We start from the raw sequence: 21,425 nt of genomic DNA on the forward strand, positions 1-21,425 counted from the left end.
CAGCCAGATAAAAACGGTTCACACTATTTTGTAGCATCTCTCTCTCTACTCTTCCTTAACACAAACGCACAACTGAGTTGATTATTCCCATTTACCAAGTGCTTTTTGAAAATTCCTATCCACTGGTCCTATTCGGAAAACTGACGTATTTCCATCTAAATTATCTGAAGTTCTGCTAAGGTGAACTCTGGAGACCATGATACTACTACCTAAACGTTTTTCCCTTACCTCTCCTGTCTACTAAGTCCTATCCTTTCAAATTGCTTTTTAATTTCCAAATCAATTCTTTCACAGCTTTAAATCACTCAGGTAACTCTCAGTCTGCTATACAAGGGATGCCCAGTATCAAATTATTTCAGACTGGTGATAGAGCGTCTATTAAAAGTACGAAGTCTGAGTTCTGCCAACCGGATCTGACACTTTAGGGGTAGCTCTTCAACTCTCAGAACTTAGTCTTTTGTCATCTGAAAAGCGACGTGTCTTGCAGACTTTCTAAAATCTCCTCGAATTTTCAAGTGAATGATCATGATTCAAATATATTTAACAGGACTCATAAAGATACGGTATTAGAATTTAAGGGAAGCAATTGGGCAGGTTTTACAGAACCTTTCCCAAGCTCCTCATTGTGTGTACTTACGGAAGTCCCCTTATGCTCCTTCTTACTGCCGAATTGAGGGTTTAACCTTCATTTTTGCACTGGGAAGCACGGAATCATGGCACCTGCTCAGGTGCACGCGGGTGACAGCCCTGCCACGTAGCCCCAGGAAGCTTCGGGGAAGCAAAAGCAAGTAGTTTGTCAGGCGAAAGCTACCCTCTAGGGATGCTTTGCTTTATAAGCTAAGCAGTGCTGGAGATGCTGCAGCGCCAGGCAGGACAAGCGTGGGGCTTGGGGGTTTTTTCTTTTCAAATTTCACATTCCCAAATTTCACCAAAGGCTGAACTCCCAACAGCCCTGCCTGGGCCTTAACCTCTCTCACCGGTTCCCACGACCCCGGAAGCGTGGAAGCAGCTTGGAGAAACCCGCCGGAGCCCACGCCCACCAGCGGGGCCCGCCCCCTGCGCCCCACGCCCCGCCCCGCCGGCGGGCGTCACGTGGCCCGGCGGGCGGCCAATCAGCGCGGCGCTCTGGGTTTTCGAATCGGCGGCGGGGCCGACGGTTGTGCCGAGCCGGCTGCCGCGGGTCGCCCGGCCCTGGACCGCCGTCCGCCGCCATGCTCGGCGCCGGGCGCTGACGGACCTCCGGCCCGGGGCGGGATGGAGAGTCGGAGCGTGCCCCCCGGCCCTTACCGGGCCACCAAGCTGGTAAGACGGCCGGCCGGCTCCCCGTGAGGACGTGGTGGCTTCCCTTGACGGAGGGCCGGGCGCGGAGCCCTCGTCCGCCCAGGAGGCCGGTGCGGGGACCCCTGGGCGCGCGGAGCCCTCGCCGCACGCGCCGCTCCGCCTCGGGGGTCCGGGCCTGGGCTCCGCGCCCTGCGGGCCGTGCTCCTGCGGGGCCTGCCCTGGTCAGGCGAGCCCGGGCCCCGGCGGCGGCGTCCCCGGGTCGTCAGAATCCTCGCACGGTGGCCGCCCCCACGCCCGATTCTCTGCCCTCATCAGGATTCGAGACGAACCGAGACCGAGTCCTAGTGCTCGATGGGGTCAGATCGGGGGCAGCCCGATGTGACAGCTTCGTTTTGCTGGGTCGGTAGAGTTGCATGCGGGATGTACCGACCCAGTAGCCCTGGGTACTGCTGCCTATTTCAAAACCGAACCCAGCATGTTGAGATACCCATCAGGGATCACGTGCAGTCCCTGGACGTGTCCTTGTGCGCAGTGTCCTGCGCATTTGGATCTTCATGCCAAGAGGATTCAGTGCCGCTGGTTTCGTGACATTAGGAGAGTCACTTAACTTCCGTGAGCCTCAGTTTCCACATTGGTAGAGTGGGGCTAATAATGCATGCCCGCCTTAAGGGATTTCCCGGGGGGATCTGCATGTGAAAGGGTACTGTGATTCATAGAATAATAAACAGCCCATCCTGTGGATACGTTGCAGCTCAGTATAAGTTTATTGAATAAATAAAAGTGTCAAGTGGGGAGGTGTGGGAAGAAAAGATTACAGTTATAGTGTTTTCAGCCCTTAAGGTCTGAGTTGTGATATTGGGGCCACCTAGGTTGGAGAAGTGATTATAGAGCTAGTATGGCATAGCTGGGCTTACAAGTCAGATAGCTCCACCTCATGCAGGATTTTTCCATTTAAAAATGATGTCTTCTACACCACCACCACCTTTGTGCTCCACTGTTAGAGCTGGCAAAACCTTAAAGTTTGGATGAATTGAGGACCATTTGGAAAATATGAGTGTCTTTTTTAAATGTAGTTATAACACGGGGTCATTAAACACACAATAGAGTTAAACCTCACTTAATTTACCCCATGTGTTCTGTGTTCACTGTTGGAATCTTCACAGTACTGATACTACAGTAAATAGATAAGCAATTTTCACATTAAAGGTCTTTCACCAGTAAAACCACTGTGAGCTGTGAGTTTTGTTTGGCCAGCCTGGCGGTTAGCAGTTCCAAAGTCAGCCGGCTGGGTTTGAAGGCCTGGGTTCATCTCTCAGCTGTGTGGCCTTGGTCAAAGCATTAAACCTGTCTGTGCTTCACTCATGTTCCTTATCTGAGAATGGGATAATCAGAGTAACTATTCATACAATGGTGAGAAAGCGACATAATGAATGTAAAGCACTGCGTCTGACACGAGTGCTACCAGCATGTTATTAATATTAGTTAAGGGAAAAGAGAAGACACGAATAAATGCTTTCTCTGTCGAGGACTAGGAGGCAGGTTCGTGTTCATGGCAGTTCTTCAGTGTTCCTCAGTTTCCTAAATGAGCCAACCAGACAATGAAGTGCTTTTAGCCAAAAACTGTTACATAAAAATATTACATAGAATTAAAAAGAAATCAGTATGAGATATAAAATTCATGATGTAGTCAGACGTGAATGAAAGAATTCTCTTTGTCTAATTTGTTTCAAATCAGTAAGAGGTTTCATTTTTGTTTCATTTTTTTTTTTTTTTTTACTATTTTCCTTCTTTTTGCAGTGGAATGAAGTTACCACATCTTTTCGAGCAGGGATGCCTCTAAGAAAACACAGGCAGCACTTTAAAAAATATGGCAATTGTTTTACAGCAGGAGAAGCGGTGGATTGGCTTTATGACCTGTTAAGAAATAATAACAATTTTGGTCCTGAAGTTACAAGACAACAGACTCTCCAACTGTTGAGGAAATTTCTTAAGAATCATGTAATTGAAGACATCAAAGGCAGATGGGGATCAGAAAATCTTGATGACAACAGTCAGCTATTCAGGTACTGAACCGATAAATAACTGCAAAACTGACACTTAACAAGAAAGTTTAACTCCACGTCTGTTATACTTTTACTAAATAAAATAGCGGCTCCTTCAGGAGAAACAATGTTTTCTTTAGAAAACTTATTGCTCTTAGTCCAATTAAAACCATTTAGAAGTTAAAGTTAATTGCACAATTCAAACTTTTAAATGTTAGATAGTATGTATAATAAAATAAAGAATTGGGAGAAAAGAGTGAGGTATTATCACTTCTGTATATTCTGAGAGCTCTAAAGTGTTGCGAGGACAGATCATTATTAACCTTTAGTTTCATAGACTCAAGATTTACAAGATAAATTTTCACAGGTCCTTGCCTTCAAGTAACATATAATCTTATATATTCTAAGAATATATGGGATGAGATCAATAATAGTAACTTTATGTAATAAGTAACAGAAGAAATATACCAGAGATTAAAGAGAATATTTATTAATCCCTAAAATAGCTAAGCAGGGTAGGGATTACTTCCTTTTTACAGATGAGAAAGCTGAGCCCATGCTTCAGTAAATCTTGTTACCTCTGCCAGAGATACGTTCTTCCACCTTGAAACACTGGGCACGTTTGTCAGACTGGTAAATACATTGCTTCTCATGTCAGCTCTGTTGTGGCTCCTCCCTGGAGCCTCTGACTCCCTCAGGCCAGCACAGTTGCTTTTTCTCTCATGGTCTCAGGGTTCTTTGTTATACGTCCATTAAACTAGGTCTTTGAATTCTCATATCCATGCTTTTCTTTCTCTACAAAATTAGTACTTTTCAAATGCAATGTCTTAGAAGTTGATTCTTGCCTTTGTATCAAAGATGATTTATGTCATACACGTAAACTGCAATAAGCAGCATATGAATACTTAATTTATGTAACACTCTGCAGATGTTTCCTCTCAGTCACTTCTCAGTCACCTTTGTGAGCCCCTTTGCTGCTGCTCCTACGTTTTCTGTTGCTGGTCCTCAAGGTCCTAAACTTGTCTTCCCTCCACCTCTCTCCCTGGGTCTCTCAAGCCAGGTCTTTACCTGCTTTTCTTATGACTTACAAACCTCCAACCCAAATCTCTCTCCTGAGCTTTAGAACCGTATTTTACCTATTAAAGAGGCATTTCAAATATAACACGGAAAATCACTATCACCTGTTCAACCAAGATTTTGTCTTCTTGTGTCCATATCTGAACAAACGGTACTGTCTTCCCTGGAGTTGCGTCAGTCCCCTCCCCTTGTTCTCCCCATAGTTATGCTGTAATCATCAAACTGTCTCTCTCCTGCCTCAGTAGCTCTCTGATCTGTCCACTTCTCCCTCCACTATGAATGTTCTTTTTGTTGGGCTCTTATTCTCTTACCTGGAATTCTGCACAGCTCTTCTGCCTCTAGTCTTTCACAGCGGTAACAAAACTATAAAGTACTGAAAAATAAAGCTTACCAAAACGTGTAAGACTTTACTGGAGAAAACTATAAAATTGTATTGAAGGTAGTAAGTGGAGAAGGATATCCTGTTGATGAATGAGAAGACTTGGTATCGTGAATAAGTCTCTTCTCCCCAAATTAATGTATAAACTCAGTGCATTTTCATTTAAAACCCCTATAAATTTTGGTAGAATCTGACAAACAGATTCTAAAGTTCATTTGGTAATGTAAAGGTCCAAGGCGGTTTTGAAGAACAAGGAAGGGAGAATTGCCTTACCTGATATCTGGGCTTAAATTAAAACAATTAAGTACTGAGAAAACAAGCTCATACCTATATGGGAACTTGGTATAAGTTATACATGGATTAAATACCTAAATATGAAAATAAAACCCTTACAAGTGAATATAAGAAAATATTTTAGGATAGTGGAATAAGAAAGAACTTCTGAGGTAACTCAAAAACTTCGCATAAATTTAATGTATGATAAAAGATACCATAGAGTGAAAAAACAGCAAACCATATATTGTTTATGTATATTTATTAAAAGTATAAGGACATGAACAAGTGGGAAATACACTACCTATAGGTTAATGATTTCCCTTAGGAAGAGAGAAAGAAAGAGAATAAGCAAAGAATTTCTTTCATTTTTAAAAAAAAGGGAGGGGGCTGGCCCAGTTGCGTAGTGGTTAAGTTCGCACACTCTGCTTCAGCCACTTGGGGTTCGCAGGTTTGGATCCAGGGTGTGGACCTACACACTACTCACCAAGCCATGCTATGGTCACATCCCACATTATTAAATAGAGGAAGTTTGGCACGGGTGTTAGCTCAGTGACAAGCTTCCTCAAGCAAAAAGAGGAAGATTGGCAACAGATGTTAGCTCAGGGCCACTCTTCCTCACCAAATAAATTTTAAAAAGATAATGAAGTCTTTGGTAAAGTATTAACAATTGCATTGGTTGATGGTTACATACATGAATGTTGTTTTATATTATTTTCTGTACTTTTTTTGTTTCTTTGATTTATATTAAAATGAAGGGAGGAAAAAGCATTATAATCAAAAGGAGCAACAGAGACCAAGTTCTGGAAATTAGAACAAGCACAGTCAAACAAAGGGCAGAAAACATATACAAATTAGATAATGTATCAAACAAATTTAGAAAATGTAACATTCTAGAACCATTTTGTATGTAAGCATAGCTCTCCGACAGAGTTTATCCTAATAATAACCCTGATTTATCCAGAAATACAGTTAAAATATGCACAGTATACTAAAAAAAGCAGGAAATTATTAAAATGTTTTTTAAAGATTTAATGAGAAAATCAATATATAGAGAATTTTCATAAAATAATGTAAATAAATCTGGGGTTTTGTGTGATTTTTAAGATAAATAGGCACTAAAAGTTTGTTTCTGATCTCACATTATTTAATTGCATATTATTCTTAAACCAGATTTCCAGCAAATTCTCCGCTTAAAACTCTTCCACGAAGGCATCCAGAATTGAGAAAAAACAGCATAGAGAACTTTTCCAAAGATAAAGATAGTATTTTTAAATTACGAAACTTGTCTCGTAGAACTCCTAAGAAGCATGGATTATATTTCTCTCAGGTAAAACGTCCTTTTTACTAATCCCTAGCTTAAGTATAGTTATCACATGATTAATAATAGAATCATTAAAAGTAAGTGATTCTTTAATATTTGAGACCGGTACTGAAATATCTTAACCTACATTATATTCTAAAAATATATGTGTATATTTGTTTGGAACTCAGAGAAACAGTAATAAAAATGGTAGTGAAACGTACTTGAAACGGTCTTTGTATAATTTTAGCATGTTTTGTTTTAAATTGATTTGAGGGTGAGGAGGGCAGCCACAAACCGAAGCTTTATTACCATGTGTTCCAGTGTTTCTTCAGGCGGCGCTCACCTTACCGCCCCACGATGGACTGATACCGTAGAGTTACCAAATATGAGGAGTGGTGTCAGTTCAGTATTTCCCTAATTTGAGTGGAACGTATTAAACCAAAGTAATTCTTTTTCAGGAAAATACAGAGAAAATGAACTGTGAAATAGTCAATGAAGATCAAGAAAACTCATTTGGTAATAGAGAAATAAGCCAGGAAGATGTTGAAGAAGTTTGGAGATATATTTTTCTGAGCCAGTAAGCTAAAACCAAGTTCTGAGTTGTTGGGAATGTTAATTTTGACGTTTTCGTCAAGAAATGGAAGGGAACTGCTCAGTTCTCAAGGCTTAGACTTGAACCTGTATGTCTGAGTAAATGCTCTTGCTACAGTTCTAGTACAGTAGGAATGGAAGGCCTGCAGGATGATTGCCTTTTCTTGGAATCAAAGTTGCAGCTATAGTTGAGTGAATATTAGAATCCTTTGAAGGTTGTTAAGATAAGTATATTTGAAAGTGGACACTGAATATAAGCCTTAGAAGTCTGGCTTAAGAAAAACAAATATTCTGACAACTTTGTTTGCCAGTCATATTCTTTTATATTCATATTCTATTCCACTTATTTTATGGAGAAAAAATGTTTTATTCTTTCTTCTATTTAGCCTGCAAACCATTCTAGGTGTGTCATCCCTAGAAGAAGTCATAAATCCAGAACAAGTGGTTCCCCAATATGTGATGCACAACATGACCAGCACCAGTAAACATGGGATAGTTCTGCTGCAGGACAAGTCAGGTTGGTATCCATAAAAAGTTAGAATCTTTTTAAACTTGCTAACAGAGGTTGCAGCTATAGTGGCGATGCAGAGAGGCAAAATGTAGAAAGTAGAATAATGGAACGAGCATCAGGGAGACTATTGCGATATCCTAGGTGCTTTAGTAATCACAGTGGAATAATTTTTAAGTGAATATTATTCCTATTATTTTAGCTCCTAAGGTTAATTCATATGTGATTTTTTAAAAATGTCAGGGTTAAACATCCAAAAAGTATGCAAATATAATTGATTAACCAGATTTTGTTGAGGCCTACAATGTGCCAGGCCTTATACTAAAGATTAGTGAGGAGCAAGAGGGGGACGGGCCAGGGAGCCTAGCTGAGTAGTTACATCCAAATTTAGAGGTCAAGACATATGCAGAACTGAAGTCACACACAAGAAATTAAGCCCAGACTTTCAAGACCAGTATTCTAAAGATCACTGGCTTTGTGTTAAATGTGTTTCTATAATGTATTGATTTCAGATAATATAAGATAGGGAAATCAGGGAAATAATTCAAGACAGATGCGTTAGAGAACCTAGATTACAAGAAATGTTTCAATAAACCTACTCAAAATGTTTACTCATTTTTTTTTATCATCAGTAGGTGTCTATAGGATTAACTGCCATGTGTTACTTTGAGTTTCTTTCTGTCAGCAAGAACTTTGAGATTTAAATTGTAGGAATAAAAAGTAAATGTCAAAACTTAAGAGTTATGTCATACATGCGTGTGGCTTTGGACCAGTCCCATCTTTCATTACCTAAAATGATGTACTTAACAGTATAGGCTCTCATCCAAGCTTCCTGTTTTTTATACCCGTAACGTTTTCAAGTCAACTGTATGTGTGGTTTTTGCGTTTGTGTCAAAAAACTACTAGATTTTATGCAGCATACTTCAGTGGCACGTGAAAGATTTTAAGCAAACCTTGCTGTGAAATCGCCCTAATATTGGGAGGTAGCTTGCTTCAGTCGTAGGTCTCACTGCAATCAGTAATATTCACATAGCGTGGCTGTGGTTAGATCAGAAATGAGGTAAAGGAAAGATGGTGGTGCTGGATAAAGATGAATGTTAATTTATTTCCGAACCTCTCCCAAAATGATTAATTCTTGATTTGGGGTAGCTCATTGTTTTATGTATCGTGGAAGGAGTCAAACTCAAGATCTCTATAACTTTTTAAACTTGTGTTTAAGATATTTTCTTGGCCCTATGTCTTATTAAACATAGAATAACTTTTAATCCTGGTAATACATATATATATACATCTATAATTATATGTACACACACATCCATGAATATATGTATGTGTATATATAATTATATATGTGTGAAGTTTTAAAAATACTATCATAAAAATTGTGTGATCTGTTAAACAATGTAAACATGTTTTTTTGTACAGATGACCTTCCTCACTGGGTGTTATCTGCCATGAAGTGCCTAGCAAATTGTAAGTTAAACAAACAAAAATGTACGTATGTTTTATATTGATAGTATTTAACAAGAACCAAGGGAATTTTTTAAATAGTTTATAAAGGCCCTGATGAAGTGTTTCATTGCTCTTGATGTTTACAGGACAATCTAGTGGAACTGATCGCATTCCTTTGCGTGTGGAGTGTGTTAGAGAGCCCTTAACCTTTCCAGTGCAGACGGTGATTTTACAAGTCAAGCCCATCTTTTATGGCTCAGTTCTCATAAATCATAAAACCATAGGCTAGAGGGTCTCAAGGAGGTTTTAGGTATGATCTACGTCAGTTGCCTCGTGAGGCCCGGAGAGTTCAAATAGCAGCTTGTCAGTAAAGTAGCTTGTACGCGGGAGGCTTCAATGAGAAACAAAGCCTCCCAAAGCCCGCTTCGGCCGCTTGCCCCTTGCACGGCCTCAGTGTTCAGGAGCTTCATGACGTGCTCCTACTACGTAAGATGGTTAATGGGACTTTATGAAAAAAGCGTTCTGTCACCAGTCAGCACATCATTGTTTTTAGCATTTCATTCTTCAAGGTTTTTCCATAGTGTTCAGTGACGATGATTTTCGTAAATTAAGACCCTGATTCAAGTACAAAACCCTAATTGCTTTCAAAATCAATTTTAAAAATGTGCAGAATTGTGCTTCTAAATCATCAAAAGTTAAAATATATTTTAATAATTTTGTTACAAAAGTTTTTTTTTAGTTTTTATAAATTTAGTATTTTATTAATGTTTAGGATAAGTATATATTCCCTTGTTGTCCACTGGGTGTCAATATGACAAAATAACAGAATAAATAGCAATAAAGTAAATAAGTTGCAGAAAGATTTTATTTATCAAATGGAGGTAAAGATCTTGATCATAACTTAAGATTTTTGAGTTTCTCTTCCTACCCTCCCCTGACCTGACTGCCCTTCTCTCATACCTTGGCTCATGGTTAGCAACTCACATTAGCATACTTCCAGGCGCTTCACTGGCGCCCTGTCTTTAGGGACTTTTTTCTTCCCAGTCCATGTCATATCTAAATGATACCAAAGATATAACTTACTGGATTCCATTTTAACAGCAATGTATCTAGCCAGTCAGTATGAAGACTTTTACTTAACTTATTTAATCCCCCGCAGTAATCCTGTGACATAGGAATCAGTGATCAGTATACTATTCCCAGTTTTCTTCTGGAAGAGAAAACTAAGGCTTAGAAAGTCTTCTGCTAGTACATAAGGAGCTGTGTATTCAAACCTAGGTTCTCTAAGGTCTGTGCTTCTCATCTCAGTAAAGTACTTTCTGTCTTAGAAAACTTTCTAATGATTCTCAAATCTTTTATTCTACCTGTTGAAAGTATTTTTTACGTCCTCCTTAGAAAAGTGTCTATTTTGCTCTGCATAAAACCCATATTAGCCTTCAAGGTATTAAATATTGTGTGATTTGTTTTCTTTAATCCTTTTTCGGTGTATGTGCTCATGCTTGTGTGGCCATACAGAAGTTTGAGGTTTGGGAAGAGAAAGATTTTAACTTGAAAGATAGCATAGTGACTCAAATGTGAATGCCTGTGACTGTCACTAGGGAGACTTGCAAAAGATTCTGATTCGGTTGATTCAATGGATCGGGAATCTTTTTTTTTCCCTTTTAATCATGCCTCAGAAGATTCTTATAGCAAAGATTCCCAGAGCAGAGTTGGGAAACTCTAAATTAGTGAGACAGAAGCAAACATTTCGAGGTCATTAGTTCCTAGCTCCACCCCCAAAGATTCTGCTCCATATAGAGGAACTTACATTTTGAGTAGTCACATTGGGTGATTCTCGTTATGTAGTCCATGAGTCACAGTTTAAATGGTGTTGGACCTTAAGGTCCTGGGTCTGGCTCTCACTTTCCGCTGCTCTAAATTCTAATTCTAGCTTTGCCACCGGTGACTCTTTCATCTTGAACAAGTTACTCTGGACTTCAGTTTCCTCATCTGTAATGGGAGTTCAGATCTTATTTCTGAGGAAAACACTAATGAGTGGGTGTGATTATTTCAATAATGTTAAGCTAATGAAACAGCAATGTAGAGATATTATTTAAAGTCATTAAGGATATACTTCATGTCAGGCCAAATTTATTCATAAAGATGGAAATTTACAAGAGGCCAGCCCAGTGGCGCAGCCGTTAAATTCACACATTCCGCTTTAGCGGCCTGGGGTTCACTGGTTCAGGATCCCAGGTGCGGACATGTCTCCGCTTATCAAGCCATGCTGTGGCAGGCGTCCCACATGTAAAGTAGAGGAAGATGGCACAGATGTTAGCTCAAGGCCAGTCTTCCTCAGCAAAAAGAGGAGGATTGGCAGCAGATGTTAACTCAGGGCTAATCTTCCTCAAAAAAAAAAAAAAGAAAAGAAAAGAAAATGTAAATTTACAAAAGACAATTTGGAAGAATTATTTGCATTATCCAAACAGTCTTCACTTTATAAAATGAATTGTGATCAAATCCCATTAAAGTAAACTTCCCTGATGCTTTTAAAATATATTTCAAAGTTTGCTTTAGATACAATTTTTCAGAGATATAAATATTAAAATACTAGCAGTTGCTTACAGTGATTTTGAAAAGATAATGAGAGGAAATGAAATGTACATAATACTTTAAATTTAAATTTTGAATTGTGACAAAATTTGTCATTAAACATAGCTCCTTTTTGAAATACAGGTTTTATACTTTTTTTATTTTGGGGAACGTGAGGAAGATTAGCCCTGAGTTAATGTCTGTTGCCAGTCTTCCTCTTTTTGCTTGAGAAAGATTGTCCCTGAGCTAACATCTGTACTAATCTTCCTCTATTTCGTATGTGGGTTGCTGCCACAGTGTGGCTTGATGGGCAGTGTGTGGGTTTGCACCTGGGATCTGAACCCGCAAACCCTGGGCTGCCAAAGCAGAACGTGCACGAACTTAACCAGCATGCCACTAGGCCAGCTCCTAGGTTTTACACTTTTTATAAGTATATTTAAAATAAAATATATTTTGCCTGTTTTAATTTTTTTCTTTTTTTGCCTTCTACTTCTTAGGGCCAAGAAGTAATGATATGAATAATCCAACTTATGTTGGATTTGAACGAGATGTATTCAGGACAATTGCAGATTATTTTCTCGATCTCCCTGAACCTCTGCTCACCTTTGAATATTATGAATTATTTGTGAATATTTTGGGTATGTATGGATTTTTACTTATTATTTAAATTCATTTTATTAAAGTTTGCAAGTCTCCCACAATTTAAAAGATCTGAAAGTATAGGTAAATATGAAGGGCGCAGGCTATAAATTATTTTAAAATTGGGACTACTCCAGTTGCTGTTGTGTTGCTTTCCAGTAATTCAAATAGATCATTCCAACACCAGTTCTCTACACCAATTGTGTGTCCTACAGTCCGTTTCTGACACTACCCAAAGTTAGCTCAGACCCCACAGGTTAAGGACAGAGTCCTTTGATTCGAATACTGACTACCCGGAGTTAGTGCAGACTCCACAGCTTTAGGGCCCAGTTCCTAAGACGGCCTCACTGCAGACCCCAGCTGCAGCTGACAGCCCCAGGCTCACTCGCTCACACTTCTGCCCGGCTATCTACCAGTTCAGGGCTTCCCATGACCCCCTCAGGTTTCATAATTCACTACAACGACTCACAGAACTCTGGAAAAGTGCTTTCCATAGTGATTACCAGTTTGTTATAAAGGATACAAGTCAGGAATAGACAGATGGAAGAGGTATGTAGGGTGAGGTATGGGGTCAGAGTTGTTCAGAGCTCGCAAGCCCTCTCCAGGAGTGCCGCCCCCCAAGCGCATCCGTGTGTTCACCAGCCCGGAGGTCCCTTAGCTTTGTTGTTTCAGAGTATTAGCTGAGGTCTCATTACACAGGTGTGATTGATTAAATCATTGGTAATCGAACTCAATCTCCAGTCCCCCTCCCCTGCAGGGAGGTCCGAGGTAGGGCCGAAAGTTCCAACCTTCTGTTCCAGGCGGGGCCAGCCCTAAGTCACCTCACTAGCATAAACTCAGATGTGCTCAGCTGGGCTCTTTATGAATAAGGAAAGAGACTCCTGTCACTCTGGAAATTCTGAGGGTCTTGGGAGCTCTGTACCAGGTACCAGAGACAAAAAACAAATACATGTTTTCTTATTCTACAGTTGTCTAATAATTAAGAGCTTTCTAATACTTGTAGACTGAGAGCAGAGATTTTTTAAGGTATTTGACGCAATCCATTTAAGTAGATTGGTGAAATAAATTGTAAAGTTATTTATATCACAGGTTGGAAAAGCTCTAGTCAGTCTTGCACTTTGTAACCGAATGTCGCATGTGTCCTATTTAAGTGGCTTCTGAATTAAGCAACTCCTATTTGTTGCTATACTAACAATATATACTATATTGATGCTTTATTTTTTTAACTTTACCGTTTGTTGTTTTTGTTTTATTTTTGTCCACCGTCATACAGTTGCATCTTAATTTTTGTTTCATTTCCTGGTAGTTGTTTGTGGCTACGTCACAGTTTCAGATAGACCCAGTGGGATACATAAAATCCAAGATGATCCACAGTCTGCAAAAATCCTTCACTTAAACAGTTTGAATTCCTTCAAATCAACTGAGTGTCTTCTTCTCAGTCTGCTTCATAAAGACAAAAACAAAGAAGAATCAGATACCACTGAGAGACTGCGGATAAGTGATCAAGGATTTCACGAAAAATGTGCTAAGAAAATGCAGCTAATTAATTTAAAAAACAGAAGAGCCAGTGCTAATGACATAGTGGGAGGAAGTTGTCGTAATTTAATAGGCTTAAGTAGTATGCATGTTCTGTCCTCTAGCATCAAACCGAGGTGCTGTTCTTTAGAAGGAATAGTAGATTTACCAGGGAGTTCAAGTAGAGAGGTCTCCAGTATCTTGCATCAGTCTGTTCTGAACGTAGAAGGACAAAATAGTAAACAGTTTTTAGTGTCTAAGACAAAACAGGAATCCTTAATGAATCTTCACTCAGAGGAAAGTAGTCAGAAGCCACTCTCTGTTGGTTTTAAGAGAACCTCTACTTTGACTGTTCAAGACCAAGAGGAGTTATATAATGGGAAATGCAAGTCAAAACAGCTTTGTAGATCTCAGAGTTTGCTTTTAAGAAGTAGTACAAGAAGGAATTGTTATATTAATATGCCAGTGGCTGAAATTGTCGTGAAACCAAATCTTGGACAAGGCAGCACAAGTGTGCACACAGCTGTGGAAGGTGAACTCGGAGAGTCTAGAGCCACAATCAATAAAAGACTCTGCAAAAGTACAGTAGAACTCTCAGCCAATTCTTTACCTCCAGCTTCTTCTCTGTTGACTGGCACACAAAGTAAGGTTGATGCTTGGAATGCATGAATATTAACTTTTAGTGTTTACTAACTGTGTTTGGCTTACCTGTCTATTCTTCTCTGAAATTGCTTTATTTTTCCCTCCAAAAGGAAAGTTTCTTATTGTAAAAGACTCTTGTCATGTCATAACCAAGATTTATTCTACTTACCTAAATCACTTATTTTCTTTCCCTTCAATTTCACTTATTCTGAGTCACTTTATTTGTAATAAGTGAGGGATTTTAATATTCTAATAGGTTATGGAGAAAATAATGAAAATCTTTCCATGCTTTTGAGGAATGTGGAAATTTCTAGGAATAGTTAAAAGAAATTAAATACTAAAATATTATTTTGCCTTCTTTATGTAACTATATATGCTGGTAGTATGAAAGCAACTAGTGTCATTGATGACTTTTTCGGGGGGTGCCTTTGCCTTCTAGGTCTGCTGCAGCCTCATTTAGAGCGGGTTGCCATCGACGCACTACAGTTATGTTGTCTGTTACTTCCCCCACCAAACCGTAGAAAGCTTCAACTGTTAATGCGCATGATTTCTCGAATGAGTCAAAATGTCGATATGCCCCAACTTCATGATGCAATGGGTACAAGATCCCTGGTAAGTTGATTTCTTAAGGAAAGAATAAGCCCTGGTTCGTAAACCAAACAAAGAAAACCACTTTCTAAAAGTACTAGTCTTGATGTTGTAGTCTTGAAATCATAGATTCTTACGTTAGAAAGGCTCTTAAAAGTCTGATCTTCCCTAGCATCGGAATGCTGGTGTGTCAATCCTCTGTGCTCAGTCTGTTATACTTTCACATTCTGATCTTTATCTCGTCTGAGGACTTTGCCTTTTGGCTCATCCTATATCACTTCGCAATGATTGACCCAGACCGTCGGACCACGTTATATTGCCTTGTGCCCATTCTGTCTGCTGGGGAAGGAAAAGGAGATGGAGGCCCTGGTGAAAGCTGAAGGGCACTATAACTCTGTGAAGCACAGAATAGACACCCATGTACAGTGAGGCAAAGTGTTTCAGAGATTGTGTTAGCGGGAAAGTTGCATTTGATGAGGTATGTGAATTAGGATAGCACGTCGTCGTGGGCAGGAAGTTGGAGAAACTGCTGTGGGCGGTCTCGGACTCCCTTAGAGGGTGAGGGTGGAGACATTTATGTGCAGACATGGATTGGAAGTGAACTCTCGAAATAGTAACTCTGATCTCACTCCCTTTGTTGTTGAGCTGCCCTTCCTCAGGGTGCAGCTCCAGTTTACAGGAGGTTCCATGGCGAGGAACCTGGAGCTAAGCTCTGTTCTTCCACTCATCAGGACAGTCTTGAGCAATGACAGACCTAACACAAAGAGGAAGGATTGTCCTCGAGTACTTGTGGCATCTTTCAAAAGCATGGAGGAGTTTTTAGGGGAAGATATTTTGAGAGACGTGAGTGAGAAGGAGATAATTTTGGTTTTATACTTTTGAGTTTAAGGTTATAGGACATCCAAATGAAATTTATCCAACAGAATGTAGGAAATGTGAGCCCAGTGAGGAAAGTTCAGGGCAGGAGGCAAGCTGTTTAGAGAGGTGGGAGTTGAAGCTGTGAGTAAATGAGCTCTACAAAGCTGAGAAAGAATCAAACAGCTGAGGGCTGAGCCTTGGAACAAGATAGGAAAACCTGCCTGACACGTAGAAATAAAACCAAAAATATTTCAATTCAATAAATATGCTCATCATCTATTATGTGCAAAATACTTAAAATAGAATTCCGATATTTTAATTGCTTTAGAATGAGGTGTGTGGGTCTTATACTGAGTGGGTTATATGGATATGAACGAGAGGCCCAGGATTTGAAGACTCCTCATGAGGGAATTGAAAAACAGATGTGTTAATTGCTTTTAAAAATTGATGAGGTAAGCATTAAAAACTATTTTGCAGAGTTTCCAAAGATAAATGGTGCCAACCTTGTAACCACTAATGCTTAGATTATATATTCTGGTGTTTTTGTGGGATTAATTTAATGTAGTAAGTCATTGTTCTATGGCATTCTTTAAGCAACATATCTATATAGTATTAATGGAACTTATGGTGTTTACTGATAAAATTGTGGCAAAATTAAGGAAGAAGCTAAACCTTTTATAATCCTTTGCATTTATATTAAGGAAATACTTAATAAGTACTTTTAAAACAATAATAGACATTCTCACCTTTCTAATGTAATAAATTATTGTCCTCATTTTTAAGATGAAGTCTGCTAATCACTTTATCTGAATACTTCAGCATAGTTCTACCCAGAAATTACTGATAGTCTAATTTATATAAAACTTTAGGTTTTTAAAGTCATATCTTTTAATATATTTCTAGATGATACACACTTTTTCTCGGTGTGTGCTGTGCTGTGCTGAAGAAGTGGATCTTGATGAGCTTCTTGCTGCAAGATTGGTTTCTTTCTTAATGGATCATCATCAGGAAATTCTTCAAGTACCCTCTTACTTACAGACTGCAGTGGAGAAACATCTTGACTACTTAAAAAAGGGCCATGTATGTATTGCAAGTCTTAAAATTCTCTGCATTAGTAAATTGCAAGTAGCAAATTCATCTCAAACTAGCCTAATCAACGAGGGAGACTTTATCAGCTCACATAAATAACCTCTAAAAGTCAGGAGTGTAGACAGAATCTGGGGACACAAATAGCAATGGGACTGTTTCCATCCACCTGTCTCTTATTTTCATTTTGGTCCTGTATTTGACAAATGACTCCTTCACAGGATGGGGAACATGACTGATTAAAGCCCTTGAGTCACAGACTTAGAATCCAAAGGGAAAAAGAGCCATCCCTCCACCACCAATCTGGAATGTTCTTGGTATGGACGCTGATTGGCCGAATCTAGGCTAAATACACATTCTTTGTGGGTTTGAGGGTGAGTGGGTTGGAGAGAGGGCCATACTCTGATTGGCTTTACATAGATTAGAGGAGAATCTATTCTTCAGAAAAGGTGAGGAGAATGGAGGTAGAATGGAAAGGAACTGTTACAAGAAGGAGAGAAGGAGTACTGAGCAGCGAAAACTAACAGTTGTCTTTTATATTTAGTCTTTGGCTGCCCAGCACAATATTCATGTTTCTTCCTATGCAGGCCGTTCTAATATTTCCCTGACTTATAACTATCCCCTACAATTTCTTTTTCTTATCAACAGACGTTATGGGCTCTGCCCATGCCCCTACTTCTCACAAACAGTAGATGAATACTTTAACTATTACTATGTCAGAACATTGATGTTTTAAGATGAATTAAAATATCGCTTCAATTGTTACTGTTTTGTAGTTAAAAGAATAAAACCCATGGTTAATGGTAACAATGATGAAAGCTAACTTTATTAAATACTTATTGAGTGCTAATCACTTTATATACATTATCTCATGTAATCCCCATTTTACAGATGAGGAAACAGACCAAGAGAAGTTCAGTAACTTGCTGAGGGTTACAAAGCCAGCGGGTTGTGGAGCTGAGACTTACATCCTACTGACTTATCACCACTCTACTGCATGATATAGTTTTCTTAAAGTGTTGAATAATAGGTACTAACTCACATCAAACAACGCTTTACCAAATAGGAACGTGACCAGAATTAATAGACTCGGACTGTATCATTTCGTTCACTGCAGATTAAAAACCCCGGAGAGGGACTGATGGTTCCTTTGCCAACATACTCATACTGTAAGCAGATTAGTGCTCAGGAGTTTGATGAACAGAAAGTTTCTACCTCTCAAGCTGCACTTGCAGAACTTTTAGAGAATATTATTAAAAACAAGAGTTTGCCTCTAAAGGAGAAAAGGAAAAAACTAAAACAGGTAAGGGAACGAGCAAGTTCTCAATTGTGTAAATATTTTCTAATATGCTGTTGCTGATCGTTGCTTCATAGCACTTGGAATTTAATTTCCCATTTTAATATTTTGGATTTTAAATATTGGATACATGGGCTATGTATGACTACCTTACCTGCCTGGCTTTACTCTTTATCCTGAAATTTAGATAATAATAATAGGTACTCTCCTTTACATCTGGTGGTTTGTATTTACACCTTGGATTAGCCTGGGAAAACAATTGCAAAACTTGGATTATAACACATGACTGTAGTGACTCATTGATACCATTGAGGATTTTAGCTCTACATCAAAATCCAGTAGAACATGATTCTGACGAGTCCAATTCCAGATCTGAGACACTCAAAAAGAATACGAAATATACTAGATCCCTGTGACCGTCATTGGCTTTACCAATGGGAAGGAAGAAGATCTGGAATTTAGGGGGAGAGTTAGCATCAGAAGAGAATCCTAGAATGTTAGTGCTAACTGGGATCTAAGAAATCTCACCTTTTACAAATGAGAGCAGAAGGAGGAGCAAGGGTAAAGTGAAAGGACATGCATTTCTGTAATACCTCTTTGAGAAAGGCAGGCACTGAATTCCTATATAATGTTGAACATTGGTTTCCACTAGGATAGTAATGTTAAATACCTTCTAACTGCTCACCTCGTTTTTAAGTTTCAGAAGGAATATCCCTTGATATATCAGAAGAGATTTCCAACCACGGAGAGTGAAGCAGCACTTTTTGGTGACAAACCTACAATCAAGCAACCAATGCTAATTTTAAGAAAACCAAAGTTTCGTAGTCTAAGATACTAACTGAATTAAAAATTATATAATACTTGTGGAACTTTGGTGAATGAAGCCATATCTAAGAATCCAGCCACTAAGAAGGAAGTCTATTTATTAATAAGGTTTTTCTAAATAAAACACATGCAAGGAGGTGCCAAAATAGTTTTTAATCAACATGAGACTAAGAAACTAGTGGATCTCAGCTGAGAGCAAATAACAATAGATGATATCAGATATTTTAACCAGAAACAATCTTGTTTCACAACATCTGGAAAAGCTATCATGGTGTGTGCTAAAATTTTATTTACTTGAATTTTGAAAACTGACATAAATATTCATCAAGATTAAGCTGTAATTCTGTCTTTACAAGAAGACAACTTATCTGCACGTGTGCTTATGAATATTAGCTAAAGAAATAGTTGTTTAGGGTTACTTTTGTTTCTAAATTTAAGAATGTGAAGAATATTTGAAGACTCAGTGAGTTACTTCTCTACTGCTAAATGTTGCACTCTTGTATATTCTCTTTCTACTTTTGATATTTATATATGTATGTGTTTTTGAAATATGTATATATAAGACTTTGGTTTGCCTTAAAACTTTATCCCAATTACTTCAGTTATTCTTTTTTAAAATAGATCTTTTACATTCTTATGTTCATGAATCTACTAGAAGATAGAGATACAAAAGACGTGTAAGGCAATCATGTACTCTTTCAAAAGATATTTATTTAGCAACTACTGTGTGTCTTTCATTATTCCAGATGGGGAGAAACAATGATGAATAAAACAGAAAATCTCTTCCCTTAAAGTATTTATTTTCCAGGCAAGGGAGGTATACCTATCAGATACTTAAAATAACCATATACCCCCTAAATCAAGTCATGGGGATTCCTTCAGCTGAAGACTGACCTCTGATGATGGAACAGTTCTCTAAGCTGGTGTTTTCCAAACTGCTGCATATTGGAAACACCTGGAGAGTCTTAAAACAATACATGCTCAGGCACTACCGTAGACCGATTAAATCCAAATTGTAAGGGATGATATATAGGCGTCAGTATTTTTGAAACTCTCTAGGTGACTCCAGTATTCAGCCAGCTTTGAGAATCAGTGCCCTAAACACTTTTTATAAACATTTACTACATTTAAGTACCTGGTGGCACACTGGCTTTATTCTTTCATTGTATGAAAATGCCAAGTGTAAATGCCTCTCATCTTAATACAAGGTTATCCAAATTTCTGCTTGATTGAGTACAAACTTGACACAGTTTTTCTTGCATATTTTACTCCAAGATTGTTTAATATTCATTCCTTAAGTGTAAAGATACACATAATGCCTAGGATGTAATAGACATTTATTCTTCAGTGACTGTTCTGATTTCTCAATGTAATGTCCTACTATAAAATGACAGCATTCCATTTGAAATTACTATTTTTTATTAAAAATTTGGAGAGAAAACGATAACTGTATCTTTTGCCCAGAAACCTTAGCTATAAAATTATTGGACCAAATTAGAATTCTTTCCAAGGTATTTGTATGCTAAAACTTTTCCTGTTTAACAGTGTGTAATAATGTGAATTCTGTTGCATATTGAGATAAAAATTATGTGGGTTTTGTAACAATTTAATTTTGTTTTCGTATTTATTGAAATTAAATATATAAATATTATAAAGACATTGTAAACTTTCATCTGCATTAGTGTGCATGTGATTGAGATTACAAAATACATGGTGTAACGCTTTAATAATGTGAACTCTGAAGTCAGATTTGAATCCTCCTGTGCTTTTTACTATGTAACCACAGACAAATTACTTAACTTCTCCAAGTCCCAGTTTCCTTATCTGTAAGATGAAGGTTATAATAGTACCTCTCTTTTAGGATTGTTGTGAGAATCAAATAGAGTAATGCATGTGAAGTGTCTAGCCTAGAATAAGCACTCTATAAGTATTTGCAGTTATTACTAAAATTCAACGAGGATTATAGCACTAGAAAAGATCTGAGCAAAAAAAGTAGTCCTCTCAATTGCTTTGGGCAGACATGAACCAAAACAAAATTGTGAACAATTGATGAGTCTTATTAAGCTATTTTTTAGTTTTGAGACGAAGGTTCTGATTGAATATTTTTTATCTAGTATAAAGGAAAAATTTGATGAGGAAGGAAAGCATGAATTTCTTCAGAAGCAATATCCTTGAGTGTGTGAAAGCTTATGGGATGCAGGACACAAGTAGATGGCTTGGCCTTCGGCTAGAACGTAGATTCCATTCTATCAGGAAAAAAGGCAGGGTGTTTAAGTTCAAATATAGGTAGGTTGATTGGTTGACTTGATGTTGATTGCTTATAGAAATTCTCTTCTAATTGCTTTTGCTGTTTGGGGAAATAAGAATCAAATTCAATGGCTGAGAGTAAATCCGGGTGGAGGGGAGGTTGTGCAGTTGAAGAAAGAGAAGGTGTAAAATGTCTAGCTAACTTGTGGGGATGCGCAGGGTACACCGGATCAGATGCTGTCTGGTTG

General features: G+C 38.5%; 1 protein-coding gene across 3 annotated transcripts; it reads left to right on the top strand.

Annotated features, from left to right (window-relative positions):
- Nucleotides 1-1,120: 1,120 nt before the first annotated feature.
- DEPDC1 (DEP domain containing 1) lies at nt 1,121-20,600 on the top strand. 3 transcript variants are annotated; one of them, XM_023641873.2, is made up of 12 exons: nt 1,121-1,302; nt 3,079-3,344; nt 6,226-6,382; nt 6,817-6,935; nt 7,336-7,466; nt 8,883-8,930; nt 11,978-12,118; nt 13,426-14,277; nt 14,716-14,888; nt 16,626-16,802; nt 17,926-18,111; nt 18,803-20,600. In XM_023641873.2, exons 1-12 carry the CDS (start codon nt 1,255-1,257, stop codon nt 18,941-18,943), a joined length of 2,439 nt encoding a protein of 812 aa, XP_023497641.2. In that variant the 5' UTR covers nt 1,121-1,254; the 3' UTR covers nt 18,944-20,600. The 3 variants fall into 3 exon arrangements, 2 of the variants coding, with proteins under 2 accessions (XP_023497641.2, XP_023497643.2); XR_011439366.1 differs by having other exon boundaries at nt 1,129-1,302; nt 17,700-18,111; XM_023641875.2 differs by lacking the exon at nt 13,426-14,277 and having other exon boundaries at nt 1,129-1,302.
- The last annotated feature ends 825 nt before the right edge of the window (nt 20,601-21,425 follow it).

Source organism: Equus caballus, chromosome 5, assembly GCF_041296265.1.
Source record: "Equus caballus isolate H_3958 breed thoroughbred chromosome 5, TB-T2T, whole genome shotgun sequence".
Lineage (NCBI taxonomy): Eukaryota > Metazoa > Chordata > Mammalia > Perissodactyla > Equidae > Equus > Equus caballus.

Bases quoted from the DNA above. Each gene is read 5' to 3' on its own strand.
- DEPDC1 (XM_023641873.2), top strand. From the start codon at position 1,255: ATGGAGAGTCGGAGCGTGCCCCCCGGCCCTTACCGGGCCACCAAGCTG. The intron at 14,278-14,715 runs GTAAGGTTGATG...TTTGCCTTCTAG, and splicing joins TCTGTTGACTGGCACACAAA to GTCTGCTGCAGCCTCATTTA. The intron at 16,803-17,925 runs GTATGTATTGCA...CGTTCACTGCAG, and splicing joins ACTACTTAAAAAAGGGCCAT to ATTAAAAACCCCGGAGAGGG.